The 22931-nt window shown below is 37.0% G+C and overlaps 1 protein-coding gene across 5 annotated transcripts in view; it reads left to right on the forward strand.

Moving 5' to 3' along the window:
* Positions 1-22931, forward strand: part of gria3 (glutamate receptor, ionotropic, AMPA 3) — a 176827-nt gene that overhangs the window by 131131 nt on the left and 22765 nt on the right. For all 5 annotated transcript variants that reach the window (XR_001171456.3, XM_018096128.2, XM_012967925.3 and 2 more), the window contains 6 exon segments: positions 7-168; positions 2477-2644; positions 4400-4504; positions 5897-6004; positions 7166-7372; positions 14286-14659. Coding sequence is in view for 4 of the 5 variants with exons in the window: in XM_018096128.2 (XP_017951617.1) it covers positions 7-168; positions 2477-2644; positions 4400-4504; positions 5897-6004; positions 7166-7372; positions 14286-14659 (1124 nt within the window). In the remaining variant the exon portion in view is untranslated.

The raw sequence follows: 22931 nt of genomic DNA on the forward strand, positions 1-22931 counted from the left end.
TTCCAGGGCTTTACAGGCTTTACACTGGAAAGAGTGATGCATGGCGGGGCCAATGTGACTGGCTTTCAGATTGTCAACAATGAAAACCCAATTGTGCAGCAGTTTTTACAGAGATGGGTCCGACTGGATGAGAGGGAGTTCCCTGAAGCAAGAAATACGCCATTAAAGGTATAATGCATAAATGCTTATATGAACACAGGGTACCGAAATATTGCATATCTGGTGTCAAGGTATATCATACAGCTTTGAATCAAGTTTCCATTAAGAACAGCCTTTGCCCATATAACCTATGCAAATCCTACATGTAGAGAGACAGTATGTTTTCGAGTTGGCTATTTTGAAGCGTGATATCTAATACATCTTCTGGCAAAGAGAGCCCCCCCCCCCCTTTCCACATTGATAAATTAGACCTGACTGTCAATCAAACTCTGACTCTGATTCCTGCATGAATACAGAATGAAAGAGACAGATTGCTGAGTGGGAAAGTGAAGAGTAACTTGATTATTTAAGAAACAGTGCAGATTTTTTTTTATTGATTATATTTTAAAGAAAAGTTTCTTATTTCAATGAGATGAAGCTTGTATTGATTTTTCCTTTTTTCGTGATAGTTTCCCTGCAATAATGAGAAAACAACCACCCCAAAGGAATTATCCAGCTTACAAAAATAGGGGAATAATAGACCTCAAATCAGGAAAAAAGTTTTTTTTGCATGGCGGAGTTGAACTCAGCGAGCCATTCCTTAGTTATATTTCCAATACCCCTTGGATTACAGTTACACTAGTAAGCATAGATGGAGCTCAGTGGAATATTCATTGCTCCAGAGAAAAATAACCCTGCCTCCAGCGGTATGCTTGAGGTGGTGCTATACTGAAGGGACAGGTTTCAAAATTAACATTTGCCTGGGAAAAAGGTGGAATGGGCTTAGAAAGTTGTTAGTTCAAGCACAGGACCCAACAAAGTCCTCCAAGACTCAATGAGAAGCCAGGGTGAGATTGCCTAAAGCATTCCCTTGTAGGATGTCTACTTCTCAAGTGAAAATACATATATTTCTAGCCAATTTTTTTAGCTACAAAATTATTTTTGTAATTGTGTTTATAAACAATGTATTTATGTTTTATCCAAATATAATTATATCGAAGATATTTATTAGCCTGAACGAACTTAATATATTAAGAATCTACTGCAGTCAGATTTTATTTTTCCAGTGATATTTTACCAAGTTAATAACATATTTTACAGGACGTATTTATTAGTGTTTCTTAGTAATTTTTTTTTAACAAAAAGCTATTAACTATTATCTGTCCAGTATTATTATATGTTTTATATACAATAAGATCCATTTAAAACAGCAGTGTCACAGATTACTGTGTGCAGAGCCTAGCAATATAGATGGAGCCTCTTTTTTAAAGAGATACCAACACCTGAAATTAAATTGTTTTTCAAATAAAGTACTTCCTGATCTTTTTATATTACCTATCTGATCCCCCATGTTTCTCTATGAGGGGGCGGCCATATTTGTGCAGCAGGAGTCGGTTAGCATTAGAAGCTATAACTGACAGTTTGAGTAGGGACAATCAGGTTGGCAAAACAGTCTGATTTAAGAACTTCAAGTAACAATTATTTACAAAAGCAGCCCTATCAGTGAAAAACAATCAACATGACCTATAGGGAACTTTTTATGTACATTAACTGAGACAGTCCGTATCTCTTTAAAGGCCCCCATACACGGGCCGATAGAAGCTGCCGATATCGGTCCCTTGGACCGATTCGGCAGCTAATCGGCCCGTGTATGGGCAGAAACGAGCGGCCTGGCCGACCGATATCTGGCCTGAAATTGGCCAGATCTCGATTGGCCAGGTTAGAAAATCCGGTCGGATCGGGGCCAAACGATCGGATTATTATCGGGGCCAAACGATCGGATTATTTTTTTTTAAAGCAACTTCCTACCCGATATCGCCCACCCGTAGGTGGGGATATTGGGTAAAGATCCGCTCGCTTGGCGACATCGCCAAGCGAGCGGATCTTATAGTGTATGGGGACCTTTACTTAAGTGAGGCCCATTGCTTCAGTTCCCATGCATCTCTCATATTTTATGTTTTTCACTGTCAAATTTCAGAATGAGCAATCCTCCATAGATCTTAACAGAACAGCACTACTGGATATTTCTTTATCCCTCCCCAACCAACCAATTAAGTTATAATTTGACTCTGAACACTTATAAGGAGGCAATTGCCATTATAAAACAACCCACTAAATGACAGTGTAAATGAAATAAATCTATTTCATAAATAATCATTTTTTAATATTGTTTATTTGTGAGTTTATTTGTGAGTTCTAAACACTGCTGAGAGTCTGACAGGTTTCACCTGCTTTGACTGACTGATACCAGTGTGAGACAGAAAGTTGCAATGTTCTCTGACAGACAGGATAAGTCTTATGTTCTTATGCTTATATGGGTTATGTTTTTTTTCTACAGTATACATCTGCACTAACCCATGATGCCGTCTTAGTTATAGCAGAAGCTTTCAGGTACCTGAGAAGACAAAGAGTCGATGTCTCTAGGAGAGGAAGTGCTGGAGACTGCCTTGCAAATCCTGCTGTGCCCTGGAGCCAAGGAATAGACATAGAAAGAGCCTTAAAAATGGTAAGGATAAGCCACTTAATGCATGTTACATAACAGCAAGGCATCTACTCTATCATGTTAGTAACATCATACTTTCTGAAGTGTGATATTTCCATTCTCAAACTACTTGGTTCGAAAGCAAAAGGAATTGAAGTGAAAAATTCAAGTTTTGTTTAGAGCTTTGAACTAGGAACTGATTGCACTGAGAATGCATTATGGTTAGGAGCAGTATATTTTTATTTCCACTCTTCCCATTAACAGTCCTAAAACCACAACTGGCAACTGCAATAATCAATGATACAGGGAGGCCTGTTTATCAAAATTTGAATCTGTGAATGTTTGTAATTTTTTTTCTGATTCAAATAAAAACTTAGGGGCAGATTTATTAAAATCTGAAATATTCACTCATTTTCTATTCATTCCTATGTAATTTTTAGAAGTGTATTTATCAATTGGAAACCTTGGGAACTATGAAGACCTCAAACAGTTGCCTACTGGGCATGCTCACTGCCTCTGCTCCAATTACATTCAATCAGGCATGTGCAGTAGGTCATCATAGTTGGAGAAAGGAGAAGGGCTCAGAAAGCAAAAGGGACGGCCGTTCACACTAGACAAGGAAGTCAGTAAAAGAGTTGTAGTTCAACTGGATGTAATAGAGAAATGAAATAAATCTGAATACAAGGGGGAAGTGTGTGATTCTGGGAAACCTCCCTTTGTTTTTTTCCGTGGTTAATAAATTTCAAACATATGAGTTCTGGGACCCCTAATTCAAGTATTGTGGGAAAAAAAAGGTGTTAAAAGTGATTTAAATAAATAGCATATTTACAAAAGATGTGTATTTCTTCTTATTCCATTCATTGTAATCATACTAACCATCAGTTATAAAGAACTGATGACAGACAGCAAGTAAAAACTCAATGGAAAGTCTGTTTTGATGATTTAAGCCATCCCTAACTCTATGAAGATTTTCATTCATCCAGGTCATGGTATATCTAGTATAAATAAATTTAAAGCAACTGGACTTGTTTAGTAATCATTGAAGACGTTTCACTACTCATCCGAGCAGCTTATACAATGCTGTTCTAACATCTGTGCCCCGGCAGTTTCAGAACTCTTCACACATCCATTCATGCAACTCCAAAAAGTAACACCTGTTTGAAGAGTCGCATGATACTTTGGTAATCCTTTCAAAGTAACTCCACAGCATTCACACCTCTGTGAGTTTCAGATGTCACCTTTCTGAAGAGTTACAAAGTGCCATTGTGATTGGATTAGTGGAAGAGTATATATGCTGAGGACTTCCCATACCAGTCAGTTGAACTGAAGAAGCTGCTCGGATGAGTAGTGAAACGTCTTCAATGATTACTAAACAAGTCCAGTTGCTTTAAATTTATTTATACTAGACATCCATAACTCATTTTAGTAAATTAGGGTGTATATATTTTATAACCTTTTTTGAACCTTTTGAACCTATTTCATAACCTTTTTTGAAAGGCTTATATGTTTAATAGTGCTTAAATTGTATATTGTATAGATTTGCTTTGTATGAATGCTGATCCTAACTACTAGACTATTTTATTGCATGGATATGAAAAAGTTGACATCCCCATGACAGCAATGGGGATATTATCTTCTTCATTGCTCCTCTGGATGATCCGCAAACAGTAGGTCTGCCTAAGATGTATACAATTCCATTGCTGCTATGTTTTTCTAGCAATGCTCTGAGAAAATTATAATTACAACATTTACCAAAGTACATATTACTGTCACATTAAGGTACAAGTGCAAGGAATGACCGGGAATATTCAGTTTGACACATATGGGAGAAGAACTAACTACACAATTGATGTGTATGAAATGACTGCCACTAAACCTCGAAAGGTGGGTATAAATGCCAGCAAGGAATAAACCTTTTTATTAGAGTAGAATATGCTTCAGTGCAGCTCCGGAGCACAAGGCATTTTTTCCTACTAAGAGCTTTCTTGTGTTTAAGGAGCTTGGGAAGCAAAGTAAAAGAACTATTAAATCATGTTCCTGTAATAAATAGTTGTATGCCGCTCTTTTGTACAATATTACTTTAGGAACTGTTACTGAGCTGTATCAGGAACTTGTCTCTTCCACTGGAAGATCATGATATGGAGTTTCCTAAAACGTAGTCAGTTGACAGTTATTTCGGATTGCCATCTGTTGTTAAGAGGTATTTACATATAATTGTGCAGTTTCCAGCATACAGATGGGGATATGTTAACATTTTGGCCTGTCCTTCTTAAAGGCAAATAAAGGCCATAAATTAAAATTGTCTTCTTATTTACACATGGTTGATGTGTCCTTTAATGCCATTTTTGAAGGGTTTTTCTATTTTCAATGAACAAATACAGTTTATTTTAGTAACGTTTGGGCTTACTCCTACAAGCAGGCACATAGAGAAATAGAGTAGCAACGGGGATAATAGCCTCTGGGAAGGGACTGTGGCTGTGGGATAGCAGGTATAGTAGGGAGAGATGGTGCTATAGTAGCAGTGGGATAATAGCCTCTGGGAAGGGACTGTGGCTGTGGGATAGCAGGTATAGTAGGGACTAGGGAGAGATGGTGCCTATAGTAGCAGTGGGGGGATAATAGCCTCTGGGAAGGGACTGTGGCTGTGGGATAGCAGGTATAGTAGGGAGAGATGGTGCCTATAGTAGCAGTGGGATAATAGCCTCTGGGAAGGGACTGTGGCTGTAGGGTAGCAGGTATAGTAAGGAGAGATGGTACCTATAGTAGCAGTGGGATAATAGCCCCTGGGATGGGACTGTGGCTGTGGGATTGCAGGTATAGTAGGGAGAGATGGTGCCTATAGTAGCAGTGGGATAATAGCCTCTGGGAAGGGACTGTGGCTGTAGGAATGTTCTGTTGACTGGAATGGGCATTAATAAAGTCCCTAGAAGAAACGTGGCCTTAAAAATATGTCAAACAAGATGATATATCAGTGCTTATACAATGTGAAATTCTTTATGGTTAATCTGCCTTTAATCTCTAATCTGAATTAAATCTTAATAAAGGGTTAGGCAAGAAATGCTGCACATTATGTTTTTGTTTTCTGTACCAGCCCAAGGCAACCACAGCCCTTTGCTTTATAGAGACTAAGAATGTCCTAGCAAAGGAGTCAAGCAAGGGTAGAAACACATATCCACTGGTAGGATTCTGCTGTATCAGAACATAGGGATATTTGGGTTTACTTATTTCAAATGTGCTTTATATGGACTTGGGTTTTAACCATTGATTGTCTTGTAGGTGGGACACTGGAATGAATATGAACGCTTTGTACCAGCTCCTGATCAGCAGCCTACAAATGAGTCTTCCTCTGTTGAGAACAAGACAATTATAGTTACGACAATATTGGTAATGATCTTTTTTCAATTATTCTTACTAAAAATATATTATCAATTAATCTGTACATGCACTTCCAATCACTGAAGCACTGTGGTGTGTGTTGGCAGACTAGCAGCCCTCTTTTTTATTTTATGACTTTGGATCCAGCTATATATTTAGAATAAGAATAGCTGTCTCTAACATATGAGAAAACTGCCCCATTTCACTTTGCCAAAAAAATTCATGAAATGGCGAATAATAACAATAAAGGTATGTTATATTGTTAATGTTTTTTTTATTTTAAATCTAGAAAGGAAGAATTAATGGGAAATCTAAAAAGTCCTTTACAACTGTGCAGTGTGCAAAGTGCATTTTCAGAAGCAAATCACCATGTTTTTCTACCTATGATACAGTGTTTTCCCCACAATTCAAGCATAGATCTGGCCATATATGGAGTTGAGCCCGCTGCAGTTGCACCCAGCGCATCAAAAGCACCACAGTTGCATGTGTGAGGTAGCAAATCCGAGTTGTAGCTAATATTGTCGATAGGCAGTGCAGCACTTATTTGTGCTATTTCAGTGATTTAGCTTTTTTGCTCAGCAGCTTTCCAGTTTGGTGTTTTAGCAGCTATCTGGTTGCTGGGGTCTTATTTATCAGGAAGTGGTTTTAATGAGAGACTGGAATATCAATAAACAAAGGACCGAATAGGAATATAAATATTAAAAAGTTACAATGACATTGTAAACTCACAGAGCAATAGAATAAGAATAGAAAAAGATGAAGGCACCCACCGTGACCACAGGGTCTGCTTCCTCTATTGCTATGCCACATAACAAGACTGCTTTGAGCAGTCGAACACCATTCTGAGGTGTTAGAACTCACTGAGCTTTAACACCCCTCCAAATCATTTATCTACTAAAACTGATGAGCATTGCATAGAAATAATTGAAATGGAAGTCAATGTTGGTTTAACAATGAGCTTTGAAATCTTATTTTTTTCTAGTACTTAACACGACTGCTGAGGGATAGTAAATCTTAGTTTATACAATATTAATTCACAGACAAAAATGCACCCTTGCCCTTTCACACATGCCATGTATTGTGAACACAAGAAACAAAAAATAGTTTTGGGCTTTTTTCTACAGTCAGTAAAGTGATGTGAGCTATTTGTTCCTTGATCTTTTATGAAAGGAAAACCCCTATGTCATGAAAAAGAAAAATCACGAGCTGTTGGATGGAAATGATAAGTATGAAGGATATTGTGTGGACTTAGCCAGTGAAATTGCGAAGCATGTTGGAATAAAATACAAACTTTCAATAGTAGAAGATGGTAAATATGGTGCTCGGGATCCAGAAACGAAAATATGGAATGGAATGGTGGGCGAACTTGTATATGGGGTAAGTATGTTTACCTTTAGTGCTGACTTTATTGCTGACTGCATCCTTTGGTAAATGGTTATGGTTGCCCTTGAAGAGACACTGGGGCTGATTTACTAACAGGTGTTGAATTGCACTAGTGCAGGAATCCAGAACAGACAACTTTGCTTTTTTTTGGATTAGTTTAAATACCAAAATAAAGCACTGATTTGTTATTATCAGTAACTGCATCATTGCAGTGTACCATCTGCAGTATGCTCATAGTTCATAAATACTCAGCCAAAAACGCTCAAAAAGGATAAAATCCGCGTGGGACAAATACTAGTAAAAAGATTAAGTAATCACAAAATCAGGTAGTTAAATCAATGAACAACCGCTCGTGCACAGAAGCACGAAAATAAATTAATTATATACCATGTGAAAAGTTGAGACCCGGGTGTAGTAATACCCTGAGTCTATCGCTCTCAACACGAGGAATAAATCACATAAGCGGCATTAAGTTCAAGATAAACAGTATGCTCACCGAGGTCCAATGGTGGTCCGGGTGCTTTAAGCCCCGAACCCGCAGCTGAAGGGAAGACACGCCAATGTTAGAAAAGGAACATCAAGCACTCCGGACAGTAGAGATCTGCTATAAAAAACCTATGAAAATCCACAAGAATGTGTGAGTATTACTAAACAGTTGCGGCACAAATATCTGTATAGGCAAATATCCCCTAAAGCCACCACCAGCTGAGTGGTACCTGCTAGTCATGAAAATGAATTAGAGCAAAGGGAGCCATGCTGTTTTCCCGTGTCACGCTGGGCTGAAGGTGGCGTGATACTTCAATAGGCTAATTACTAATAAAATCAGTACTCCAGCCTATGGAAGGATCACTCTTCCCTCATCCCAGCATGATGGCCACAACTGCAGAGGATCCTTTTGCCATGTTGGAGTTTTGCTCATGTAAGTACCACTCAGCTTATTTTTAATCTTGTTATGTAATTGACAACATTAAAGGACATGTAAAGCCTACATTTGCCTACAATGTATATCATCAGTTGGGCACATCTCCCCCACCCAAATGGCATCATTTGTACTGTATATATCCCCTCCGTTTGCCAGCACCATCACATTTTCCTAAAGCAAATAGCAGCTTTCACCTGGTGGCCATTTTTCCTCTGATACATTATCAGATACATTTAAATCTGCAAACAGCATACACACACACAGACCCTTATTCAGCATATATTTCATCAAGAATACAGGCTCACACGGGCACAGCTGTCTTTAATAAAAGTTCTGCTTTGTTTGAGCACTGTAATGGTAAAGCTGAGCTCAGGAGAAAAAAATTAGTAATCTGAGTTTAGAACAACTGAGCATGCCCACAAGCCAACAGCCAATGAGGGAGGGGCTGAGTGGGTTACAGGAGGAGCAGGAAATCTAAGTGATTAAGGGGATGCTGCAGCCTTACTATTAACCTCTGGACAACCAGTTTGGCAGGTATTAAAAGATTTCAAAGAGGCTGTTCACTGATTACATTTTTGTGTCCTTTAAACCCCTTTTGGTTTTTTTTACACCAATAGGATCTTTAAAATGCTATAAATAATAACACTTCAAAAGTTTGCTCTTGCTATTTTGGAGTGGTACACTTGCTAGACAAGACTTTGTAGTGGTAAAAAGGAGTCACAGGGATAATGTAATAAAGTAGCAACACTTGTACCAGGGCAAGTTACTCATAGCAACCAGATGTTTGTTCAATTAGGTAACCATTAAATCCCACCTGCTGATATGTTGCTATGGGAACCACACCTGGTACAAACTTCTATTTTCATTCCATTTCCCCACAGGAGTTTAAGTGACACCCACCCCTGCCAGTCATGGATCGACAGAAGGCTGAGCAGTTGTTTACAGTGCGGTATACTTACTTGGGCAACTATAACTACTAGGCATTCTGAACTATGTTTGATATAATCAAGTCTTTTCCTGCCTCAGCACTACTTGTGGGTGCCATTATATAAAGAATAAGACTCCAAACTTTGAATAGTCAACTTGTTCCTCTAAATCAGGGCTTGCTCGTAACAGAATTATATTTTTCAAATAAGATCTTTATCAAAGACTTTTCCGTACGCCCTACTGAGCAGACGTGCTTATAATAAGGGCCTGCTATAGAAGATGGCCCAGAAGAAAGATATTACATTACAATCATCCGTTTTTCTTTATGCTTTTTTTTCTTAAATTACAAGATCAGGGGTATTATCACAGCTTGACAAGAAATTGACTTGCAGGGAACGCAACCTTTTAGTTAAACAGTAAATTAATTTTCGCTGGAAATTGCTTTTCAGCCCTTCAGAGGTCATTTTTTTTGTCATGGGGCTTGATTGATCCATTGCAAATGTCAATATGCATCGACTCGGCTGGTGTGTTTAAAGAACTGGCATCATATTCAGTCATATCAAAAGAAAAAGGCATTGATTTCTACTTCTAAACAAAATCCACATGACTATTGTGGATGAGTGTAATGTTATCCCATTACGTTCCTAGTTGAATTGTCCTGCTGTCCCATTTGTCTCCTGGGGACTCATTTAAGACGGCAATTCTGCATACTCAATAATTTTACATAATTTACTGGGTGGGGATGTCTAGGATAAAGACAAATTGCTCTTTGTGTAGCTTCATTGTTAACCAGATTTGCTGCAATAGCTTGCTTTTACATCAGATAAAGACTAAAACTAACTATGAAAAATTGAAGAAGTGATAAGTAATAGTGGAAATTTAATCAGCAATCTATTTAAATAGACATTATGCCTTATACATAACTCATAATAAACATTGATGGCTAGAGCAACCTCATTCATAAGCAAGTTCAGATATTCTTTCACCTAAAACTCTCCTGCCTCTTGCAAACAAAGAGGGAGTCCCCCCTACCCCCACCCACAGCATTCTTAGTACAGTGAATGAGATAATATTTTATTAAAGGCTATGGACAGAACAATGCCAATGATATTGGTGTTATTCATTTGTTCATCACCTGGGAGTGGGGGACTGAACCACCTACCTACATAAGTTTAGTTTTTGTTGTAGTCACAAAAGGTGTTTTAGTACAGCCAGCAGTGGTGGTTTTGTACTATATATATATATTATCATAAGCACTGAACACTTTAATAGTAAATGACACACTACACCTTCATTGAAGTACAGATCATGCACATATGAAGTTACGGTGGTCAAGCAAGGGACACTGTTGATATAAAGCACAGAGAAAGCATGTGCTAATGCACTATTAAACAAAAACATGACTTTTATTGATTGAAAAAGTAAAAACGATTTAAGAAAGTGTTGATATGTCTTTCATAATGGTAAGGTTATTATCAAATGACCACCTTTTATAAGGATATATCTTGGCAAATAATGCTTGTTTTTTATGAAAGACATTTTGCTATCAAGAATTCTGTCTTAGCTCCCTTATAACAAGAATACAGATCCATAAAAATGTGTCCTGTTGTTTTTATTTCTAAGAAAATCTAGGAAATTAAAAAAATATATAACCTTATCCTGAATGTTAGCCTAATTAGGCTAAAAGTTTAGAACAGTGATCCCAACATGTTGCTCCCCAACCCCTTGGATGTTGCTCTCAGTGCCCCCAAACCAGGTAATTATTTTTGAATTCCTGACTTGGTGGCAAGTTTTGGTTGAATAAAAACAAGATTTACTACCAAATAAAGCCCCCTGTAAGCTGCTAGTCTGCATAGAGGCCCCTAATAGCCAATCTTAGCCCTTATTTGGCACCTCCATGAACTTTTATGGTGCTTATGTTGCTCCCCAAGTCTTTTTACCTATGACTGTGGCTCACAAGTAAAAAAGGTTGGGAACCCCTCATTTAGAGAATAGGAGTATAGGTATATCGAGGACAATTAATGTTCTTTCACTCTGTGTGTCACCCTGTTTAACCTTTACACTTATCCCTGTGCCATCCACTATTTTAGTTCCAGTAGGTCATTCTGAACCTAGGACATAAGAAGATAAAGGCATACACCCTTACTAGCTACCCTATTTGATATAGAATCATAGAAATCATATGTGCAATCTTGTTTTTTTTCTGTAATGAGCTCTCCTTACTTTGCCATTCTATGTAAATATACCGCTTGTTTAGAAAATATGTATAGATCCTATTTAATATGATATGATTTTTCATACTGGATGAACTTTTATGTTAGGTTAAGTACCCCTTGAACAAGTACTTTGTCAGTAGCTTACAATTTGTATTAGGGATATTTTATTATATGAAAGGACCATTAATATTAAGTGAATATATATATATATATATATATTTTTTTTTTTTTTTACAGTTAAAGTTTTAAAGTTACAGTTGTTTTGCTACAGGCAGCAGCTACAGAAAAAACAAAATGTCATATTTTATATGACATTGGATTCCCTTCTCTAGGCCTGTAGAGAGCCATGAATGGCATTTGACCCCTGTTTTCTTACTGTGTAAGAACAAAAACCATTGTATTCTACAGAGCTTAGTTTTTTACTAGCAATGTAAACAATTTCCCTGTTTTAACTTGGGCGATTGCCCTATGGCCACACAAGCAGCTTGTTTAAGTTTATTTAAGCTATACACAAGTCTTTGAAGCAAACACATAGTTTGTACCAGTGAAAGGTAAAAGTACATTACGTTTAATTGCACAAAGAACCCTTTTATTTTCAAAATGATCTATGTTTAGAATAGTGCATGTCCTTTCCAAGCCACATATGTCTTGTACTGCCCACATTACAAAAAAAGTACATATTTGCAGAAATATTTCTGGTAAATACTGTCTGGCGAGGAAGAGTTTAATGTTTGGGAATAAGAATTTTATTTCTTTGCAGGGCCATTTTTCTTTTCCTTTATAGCTTGATGTTTAGCTGATGGTGCCCAGTCCAATGTGAGAAATATTTTATAAAATAATGACCCAGAGTCTTGTTTAAAAACTGCTTACATTCTTTTTCAACATCGTTTATCATCCAAAGCCATTTGCTTTAAAAGCTTAATGCTAGATGTTTTTTGAGTTATGGATTGTTAGCTTGTGTGAATGTCATCAAATAATAATGAATCCTGTACTATAAAGAAACAAACCAGCACTTTAGTAAAAATGCCTACTACATGTGCAATTTAAATGGCTTCATGCTTGATTTATGGCTTCAAGCTGTGAGAAATGTCAGATCACCTGATACCGAAACAATATTGTTGGGGCAGGAGAAGAGGGGTGTCTGTTCATTTGCATAATAGATTAACAAATCATCATTTAAAAAAGTATTCTGATATATTAATACTTAACAATATTTCAGATTTTTAGAGACTAATATTCTGTTTTAGAAGAAAAATGTTTTATTTTTATCTTTCATCTGTTTTTTTCCTAAAGGATAGCCATGGTCCTATAAAGGTGTCTCGCAAAACAAAACAAATCACTTTGTAATATCCAATCATTATTGCTTCTGTAACTAAAACCATTCATACTCTTACCCAAAGATTAAGAAGGAAGGTGCTTTGGTCCTTTTGCTTGGATGGCTGGCAGTATCAATATATAATAAGCAGTGGCAGCTAATGGGAAATTAGTAAGCGCTTCGGTCACTGTAGAATATATTGAATATATTGACCTAGAACTCTACAGTAACAGAAATGCCTATTTATGAAGCACAATGGTATAGTTTATTATGTACATAGGGCATACCATGTCAGATTGGGCCACAGGTGAGTGGCTTATGGGTAGGAGCTGTGCTGTATAACCTGGGTAGTAAATGAAGTTGGCTTGATAGCAGACAGAGGACATGTTGTATGAAGCAAGAATGATTTAATAAGAATAATAAGGAACAACTTAGCAGATACAGAGCAAGGTAAAAGATGCAATACCAGGTCAGAGGTCAGAAACAGGCAGCAAATAATGAGCAAGTCCATAATACAGGCAAAATGAGAAGCAAACAAGGAGAGCCCAATAAAAGGCCAAGGACAAGGCTAAGGACTAGAAGAAATCTGAAGAACAGGCCAAGGTCAATACCAGGATATCAAAACACAAAGCAGGCAGGGAACAGAACAAGGACTAGGGAACTCAGGAACCAGCAACAGAGCAGAGATCAGGCTAAGATAATCAACAAAACTGGCAGGATCAGGCTAGGAAGATAAATGATCAAGCAAGCCAATGCGATGTGAGGCAAGCTTAAATAGTTACTTAATTGATCAACTGAGGCCACATGTAGCAAACAACATTTTGCGGAAAAGAAAGATATTGAGACCTGTTAAGGAAAATGGCCAGCACAAACTCAAATATGCTCCAAGTTGCTCAGTAGGTTAACGCAGACACAGCCCAGAGTTCAATTGCATCAAGTACCTGACATACCATATGAGCATGAGCTACCTATTTCTGACCACTACAGCTGTCTTTCAAAAATGCCTTATTTTAGGAAAGCTACATGGTAGGCACTGTCAACTTGCCTGCAATTAATATAACTGCAATCTCTTCACAGTCTAATTATATTTAAAAAATATAAATCTGCAAGTTAGATTGGTTGCCATTTAAATATAGACAGAGATAGATGATGATAGATAGATGATAGATAGATAGATAGATAGATGATTATAGATAGATAGATAGATAGATAGATAGATAGATAGATAGATTAACAGACATTATGATCAACAATAAAGGCATGGAATTTAATTCAAATGTCAAACAGAATGGCTTTAATTATAATGAATGTGATTTTTATGTTTCTCTTCCAAATGCATCCATAAGGGTAACTAACATGATACTCCCTTTTTTTGTTTCAGATGTAAGATTTTGCTGGCCCTTTAATTCTCTTTATTTTTCCAAGTCTTACTCAGTCTAAAATCATAACTGCATTGTTGTTGATTCTAGTGGTGTTTTGCCATGCTTCAACTAAGTTGCCTATTCACATGTTTTCCTTTGTTTTCAGAGGGCGGATATAGCTGTGGCCCCACTCACAATTACTCTGGTACGGGAAGAAGTCATTGATTTTTCCAAACCATTTATGAGCCTTGGAATCTCCATCATGATTAAGAAGCCTCAGAAATCTAAACCAGGAGTGTTCTCCTTCCTGGATCCTTTGGCCTATGAAATATGGATGTGTATAGTATTTGCATACATTGGAGTCAGTGTAGTTCTCTTCCTAGTTAGCAGATTCAGCCCTTATGAATGGCATTTGGAGGACACTGATGAAGCTCGTGACCCTCAGAACCCTCCTGATCCTCCAAATGAGTTTGGGATATTTAACAGCCTGTGGTTTTCCCTGGGTGCCTTTATGCAGCAAGGATGCGATATCTCTCCAAGGTTTGTTACATATCACTCCATTACCTTCTTGCATTTTATGGTCATACACTGACGTCATGGTGTATATATGTTACTTTCTTGATTCCAAAATTTGTTTTCTTCATCGCATATCCACTTATCGCTAAGCATCATCACAAACACATATTGCCTGCCACCATTCGCCATGTATAATTGGTTTGACCTGCCATACCATTTATACATGCCTGCTCAAACTTATATTCACCATGTTGAGACTGTAAAATGCATAGGGTCTTTCTGTTTTAGCAATGCTTGGAGGTCTACCGTGTTTTTGCTGCATATCTCATTTTACGGTCATCTGCTTGGTGCATATAACAAATGCTGCTATTCCAAATAACAGCTGGTTGCTTGAATAAATACATGCAACAGCAATTTAATTACCTCAGTCATTAGGCTTGTGACTGCTCATGCTACTTTCTTCATGCCTTCATGTTTTGTTTTGTTCTGTTCATCCCTCCATTGTTTGCCATAACCTCATGTATTTTGCACGGTGTTCATTAGCCACTCTTCACAGCTGTTAAACCAACATTCTCCTTTCATTTGGTTCTGACGGTGCATTTTAGGGTGAATGCTGCTTCTGTTGCCTCTTTGGGTCTCCGGCAGCACTGCCATCAATTGTAAGGCAACCATAGGAAGATCTATTTTCTTTTTTTAAATCCGTACAGTTGTGTTTGAAAATTCCTCAACTACTTTTTTTCAGAAATTCCCAATCTAATACATTAGAATACCTTATACTGGCCTCTGTAACAATATCAGAACTGGCATTCCCATAGCTTCAGATTGTATGAGGCTAGAGACAAATATATGGCACGCTAAGGGGCACATTTACTAACCCACAAACGGGCCGAATGCGTCCGATTGCGTTTTTTTCGTAATGATCGGTAATTTTGCGATTTTTTTTCGTATTTTTTGCGATTTTTCCGGCGTCTTTACGATTTTTGCGTAAAAACGCGAGTTTTTCGTAGCCATTAAGAAAGTTGCGCAAAGTCGCGATTTTTTTCGTAGCGTTAAAACTTGCGCGAAACGTCGCGCCTTTTAAGTTTTAACGCTACGAAAAAGGCGCGACTTTGCGCGCAACTGTTAACGCTACGAAAAAATCGCGACTTTGTGCAACTTTCGGAATGGCTACGAAAAACTCGCATTTTTACGCAAAAATCGTAAAGACGCCGAAAAAATCGCAAAAACTACGAAAAAGTCGCAAAAAATACGAAAAAGTCGCAAAATGTTCGTTTCCAATCGGAATTTTTCCAATTCGGATTCAAAATCGTGTCTTAGTAAATCAGCCCCTAAGAGTGTGGCCATGTCATGGAATGGGTGACAAACAACATATCTGCATTCAGAAATGCCATCTACTGTAATTGGAAAGTTCTTACTTGAGATTTTCCCCACTTCTCCTAAACACATCATTGAAATCTATATAAGACCTCGTAATTTTAATTTAATATCCCCCTGTCGCAATCAGGTGGTCACATCATGGGCTTCAAGGGCCAGTGGCCTTAGTGTTTATTGTAGTGACCAAGAAGGGTACAGGTAGGCAGGCAGGCATGAATTACAGTAAATAACAAAAGTAGCTTTTATTCAGCAGAACAAACATAAAGGCAGGCACAGGGAGGGTTACTTGAAGGTAGGCACATGCACAATAAGACAAGATACAGCAATGGTTAAAGCAGCAAAAAGGAGAGATCAGGGCTGGCAGAGTTTAAGCAACATGGCAGGCAGACAGGGGTTTAAACAAGAACAAGTCAGGAACAGCTAATATGGACAGCAGAAATGGGACATCATGAGCCAACTGTTGGTGTGAATCTGTGAATTTTATACCATCCGGCACAGCAAACCCACATCCCAATTTGAGCACATTGCAAAGGAGTCCATTGCATAAACATTATTGTGCCATGCCAGACTGAACCCCCACATTTGGGAGATATAGTATATAACCGATAAATCTACAAGTCCAGTAACTACAGAAAAAAGGTGACCAGTACTATTTGTGGAATATGTTAATTGTGGGTTTTAATTACAACTACCCATTCTAATATTCAAGTTTTTATAAAATAATTACATAAATTTGAGAATTAAAGTTCTCATCTGATCAGTTGTAACTGACATCAGACCAGGCGTATTTCATTGTTAAATTGGCACAAATCAGTCTTTTTGCCTGTAATTAAAGTTGTTTTAGATGAACTTTCAGGCAATTGATGGAGAGTGGCAGCTTCTATTCATTGCAAAGTATAAATATGCTGATAAAGTAGACTCTGGATAAAATACACCCAAATATTTACATCAATACATCAGTTTAAAGAAACCCTTTTTAATAATGGTGTTTTTGCATTTTGCTCTAGACAAAGTTGAAAGAATATACTTTGATTTAATGGCAGAAGGGTCAGTAGTTTTGCCTTAAGCCAAGTCAAACACCATGGGGGGAATTTTTTAACGATCTAATACGATTTTTCCACTATTCAAATATTTTTGTGCTAAAACTCCCAATATTCAAAATAGGGTTCACAAACTTGAATGTTTGCTGTTTATTTTTAAATACAAAGAGAACTCGAATGTAAAACTTCAGCATCTAAAAGCTTCCAAGTTCATGCTGAAGACAATGGGAGTTGTCCTAGGCAAGATTCAATTTGAGATTTTTTTAATTCTTTTTCCCAGTTTGTAAACTCACAAATTCAGGGTATTCACATTTTTGATTCGATTGATTTTTTTAAATTCAGATTTTTTTTTAATAAATAAGCAAGCTTTCAAGTTTTTTTTAATGCAGCTTTATTCGTAGTAGAAAAAAAAACTCTAAAAGCAGCTATAGGCTAGTTCTCCAAATGTTTGCTTTGTTCTCTGTTTTGTCTGCTTTGCTACTGAAACAAGGTATGAGGGCATTAAAGCTGCTGTTGACCATGTGTTAGCCCAGTTGGAAAGACCGGCAAATAAGCTTTGGGACATCACATGGAAAGCTTTTATTATGTTTTACGTTCCTTACTTGCTGGTTGTCAGCAAAATTATCAATGATTTTGCTATTTCAATGCTTGAAGTTAACAACCAGGCCTTCTCAGCCAATAATTTATTCCCATACATAACAAAATGTGACTGGCCAGTCAACTCATCTATATATTGCAATTTAAATAGCACCTTAATCATACATCAGTTCTTCAATCTCTGAAGATTTTTTGTTGTTGTTGTCCATATCTCCAGTAATAATAATAATATAGCACAGAAATCTTGGCGGAGGAATATATTGGGTTTATTTAATTTATAAATTCAATGGAAATAAATGATTACCTTAGAATAAAATTTGCATGTATTTCACATATTAGTCTTAGGCTGAATTTATTAGATCCTCATGTGGGGGACCCAATTTTTTTTCAGCTGTGGCCTGTAGTGGCAGTAATAATTTATTTGGGTTATTACCACAGCTATTTTCGTTGAATTGAGATGATTGTTAAAAAGTACAGTTTTTATATTGTGTTTGTATATTTTTGTTAAAAAATTGTTTTCCACCTCCTGGTGAGAAGGTTTGTATTACTCAGAACTGTAGGAAGTAGGGGATCAAGCAAACCTATTCTGTATAAAAATATTTTTTTTTGAGCATTAGATAGCACGACACTTGTCCTTTGCTAAACACAATTCAAGTGTTCATATTGATTTTATCCCTTAACTCAAGTGTCCCTTGTCTTGGCTCTTTAATAATATAGAGACCATCTAGAAGAGACCAGCTTATTTTATCAAGATCTAGTCCTACAAAGCAGGGTCTGTTAATTATGCCTTAACACTGACAAATGCCATGCCAATAAACCATTACAATAGAATGTTTGTAGCTGTGTCAGCACATGTTACCTATAGTACATCTAAAAAAATGAAACTATGCTCTCTGGTATGTTTGAACAGATCAGATGTCAATTGTTTTACTGGCCTTACATTTACATATATTATTTTGCTTATGAATCATTTGATAGGGTAATTCTTTAGAGACTCCTGTCTGGGATTGTATGAAGTCTTGCAGTTATAGCAATAATGGTCACAGAGAACAGTATTTCTTCATTAAACAATGGGCAAAAAAAGCAGAATGAATATACAGCTGGCTGTATAAAGTGGGATGTAAACTAATAAGATAAGGAAACTACAATTTAAGGGCCTAATATACTCCGACCAAACTGTTACTGTCAGAAACAATGCACTTTTATACACAGTTTCACTTTGTGTATTGTAATCTCCTAAAATAATTAGCCTTCAACCCTATACCTCCTGCCAAAAATGCCATCAGCCATCTCAAAGTGTGGGGCATCTGTGCATGGCCAGCATTTTAGAGTTAACATCCAGTAATGTTTATGGTAATATATAAAATTAAGGGTAGGGGAAGAAAGAAGATTGGTGTTTCTGAAGCGAATCACTGATGGTGGTTTCCAACGTAGGAGTTGGGACTAAGCACAGGGGTTTGCAAGTTATAGGCATAGGTAAATTCACATAGTAATATTGCTGGTTATTCGTCTAGAAAACAGAAATATAAAGTTAAATTTGCATTTTAGCCTTGTGGGTACAATGAAACCATTTTTTGTGAAGGCCATTTCCCATAGACTCCATTTAATCAAATATTTCAAATTTGTAAAGATGATTTCCTGTTTCTCAGTAATAATAAAACACTACCTTGAACTTTATTCCAACAAAGATATAATGAATCCTTATTGGAAGCAAAACAATCCTACAGGGTTAAATACTGTAAATGCTTAAATAATTTTTTAGTAAGCGTAAGGTATGGACATCCAATTATGGAATTATCCCTTATCCCTTAAACCCCAGGTCCTGAGCATTCTGAATAACAGGTCCCATACCTGTATAATTTCTTGTCGAAGCAATGAAAATACCCAACATGAACAGAAAAAGACCCCGCTGTGTTTTACTGAATATCACTAGAAAAAAATCAGAAGAAATTAAATGATTCTCTTAAATAAGCAATGTTTCCTTTCAGGTGACTTGTTAATAAGTTTAATATTTAGCTAATTATACTGAGGTATGGAATATCTATAAAGCAAATAAATATTAGAAGAAATGCTTGCAGTCACATATAGTGCTGTTAAGTGCTGCTGGTCATCTCTTATTCAAAGATATATATTTCCCTTGAATAGAGCCCTCTCTAGTCTTGTCTACGTTCCTTACACATAAGTAAATCTATAACTGTATAGCTTCATAACAACCATGCAGCCATTTGATTCGCTGTACATGATAGATTAAAGAAAAATGATCACCATTTATACATTCTTTCCCAACTGTTCAGAAGAACATGTTGGTTATTCCTCTTAAGGAGCCTTATTTATCTTCATGTTGGGGTATATTCATATCATTGGGAGCAGACAGTGCTGGGGTGATGAAGGCGCACCTAAACACTGTAACATGCCCTCCGCTTGAAAAATGGTATAATGGCAGCTTGGCTCATAAAGCAATCACTCTTTAGCTAACATCTTTCCGATATAGGTTTTCCTGCTTTGATGCAAAAACATTTATAACTGTTCAGTATACATAGGGCTAGTCACAATTACTAGGGGACTCAAGTAAGTAAAATTGCAGCCCTTAGATGACCATATGCTTCGCCTAGCCCTTGCACAGTGACAAATGCATAGTGGGTGTAAAGGCCAGCACCCAGTTGTTGAAGAAACCATCGCCTGCCTTTAACAGACATTCATTAAAGGGCTATGGATGCATATTGTACCTGCAAGTGCTCCTCTTTGTATAACAAATTTCCTGCCAGCTGCAACTCTCTGCGCTTTATACTGTGGGCAGCAGGTAAAACAGGGTGGGGGGAAATGGTACCTTCATTTTATTTTACCTTTGTCTAAAGGTGCTAAGTCAGAATTTGAGAATAAAGTGTCCTTTTATTTAAGTTATTTAGGAACACTCAAATTACCAATGAAAGGCCTTTCTATGGTATGAGGATTTTTGACTTACACACAATATATATTCTTTCATAGTTGAAAAAAAAGAAAATATCTGTGTTTTATGTTATTTCTTGAGCTGAACAGGTCAAACAGGGAAACAGAAGCTACTCCATGTTGGTTTCCTTGTGAGGTAGATTACCATTATACAAACCTTCTCCTTGTGTTGTGACTGTTTTATTAGCAGAGAGACTATCTGTGCCTTGGTAATCAAATAATCTCCCTCTGTAATAAAGGAGGTGAACCTTAATTAATGACAAATATTAATAAATATGCAGGATCAATGATTAAACCTTCTGATAAACTGTTATTGAGCAATAACTTACACACACACACAAGTAATAATAGAATTAAATAGATTTACTTATCTTTGTATGATTATAGTTACAAACATAGCCAGTTCTGCATCAATTCAGCACAATCGGGGAGCCCCACAACCTTTGGTGCAAGACCTTCAGGTTCCCGATAACCAAGTGATGATCCAAATGTCCCGGCACTCGTTCAGGAGTCCTAGGCAAAGCTCCTGACACATGGTGGAGGCTCCCTTTTATACCAGAGTTCTTAGCAAAACCCCCAACACCAAGTGATAACTTGTGCAATATTGTCTACAAACCTTTGTCATGAACAAAAAGATCTAACTATACAATTTATAGCCTTGTAGCAGGCCTGTTTCTCAAATAAGTTGTACATAGATTATACTGTCTATCAGCTCTCTGTTTGTTTATTCCAAGGATATTTGCTGGGTAACAATACCTGTGTTTACTGTTTACCCAGTAATATACATAGAACAAAGACATTGTACCTTGAACACTGGACAATAGCTGTCCAAAAAATCTGCTGATTTTACTTGACTCAAAGCTAAGATTTGAATCATATGTCAAAGCAGATGTATATATTGTAAATCATTATAAAATCAATAGAAAATCCACCGTGCTACACCCTCCCAACAAGCAACCATGAAGTAGCTTCTATCTCCCTTTTTTCCTTTGTTTTTTTTAACTCAAAAATTAAAATACCATAGATTCATGATTAAAACAATAGGCAAAATGTATGTTCAGCACAATCCCTATTCATTGCACTTGTCATGAACAAGGTGGTACACTGACCCTATAAGTATTATTCCTTATGGAGTATTTCTCCTGTATTTTAAAATATATAAATACACTTCACAAATAAAACCAAGAGTAAGGCTTATCCAAATTGACAGTCACATATAGAGTGTACAATAGCAAAAACACAATAATGACAGAATGGTAGGGGAAAACTGTAGGAGAATACATTAAATCACCATTAAATATACATTTTTGTTAGGAATCTCATATCCATTTTTTTCCTTTGCGGCTAGAGGACATTAATAGTTGCAGATTTAACACATAATAATACAAGTATTTATAACATTTTCTGCATTATGCATGTCACGATCATTTCACAGCAGAACAGAAATGCTTTTATCTTTCTATTGTGTATTTACCCTACACATTTGTGGCTATCTTTCAAGGAGGATAATGCCTTTGCCATCTTTATAGGGTCACTGGCTTCTAAGGGCACATATAATTTGCTGTCCTTATTGATTGCTTTATTACAGTCGTAACACTGATCCCCTGATGACACTTAGAGATTACAATGTCATTTTGGGGGCTTTACAAAGGTCCCTGGAAGGTTAAAAGGTTTCACGGCAGTTAAAACCATGCGTCTGTGCCTCAGAGTCAATGCATGTGAAAATAATATTGACATTATCGATTTATTACTTGATACAGTCTGACGAGGCTGCCGGCTACAGCCTGCACAATGCAGGGGTTAATTCCCTCTCTATTTTCAGGAAGTGCACGGTTCATTCATGCAGCTAAAACAAGCATCATTGACCTTGAAATGTGCATAAGAATTAATTTTGGTTCATCGCTCCAGTGTTTTCCATTTCACAAATTTGCATCCTTAAAGGGACATCATCGCCAGAAACTCGACATGTAATGAATTGTATACCTGACAACAATGTAAACACATCATATAGTTACAAAGGCACAGTGCACCGAAAAGCCATGAATTTCCTAGAACCTCTCTAGGGTTTTCCTACCTCTGTGAGGTTCTCCCTTTAAAAGGATCTGCTCATTAAAAAGCCTTCTACCACTATTAATGTCACTTTGTCCAAAAAGGCCACTGTTTCTTTACAATCTTCAGCTGAAATGTAGCTGGCTGTGATGATTATCACTATTATTATTTTTATTACCTATCTTTAAAGCGCCAACATGTTCAGCAGCATTGTACACTATATGGGTGTACTCATTGAAAATACAGATTACAGACAATAAAACAATAATAGGTTCAAGAGATGAAGACAA

Source organism: Xenopus tropicalis, chromosome 8, assembly GCF_000004195.4.
Source record: "Xenopus tropicalis strain Nigerian chromosome 8, UCB_Xtro_10.0, whole genome shotgun sequence".
Lineage (NCBI taxonomy): Eukaryota > Metazoa > Chordata > Amphibia > Anura > Pipidae > Xenopus > Xenopus tropicalis.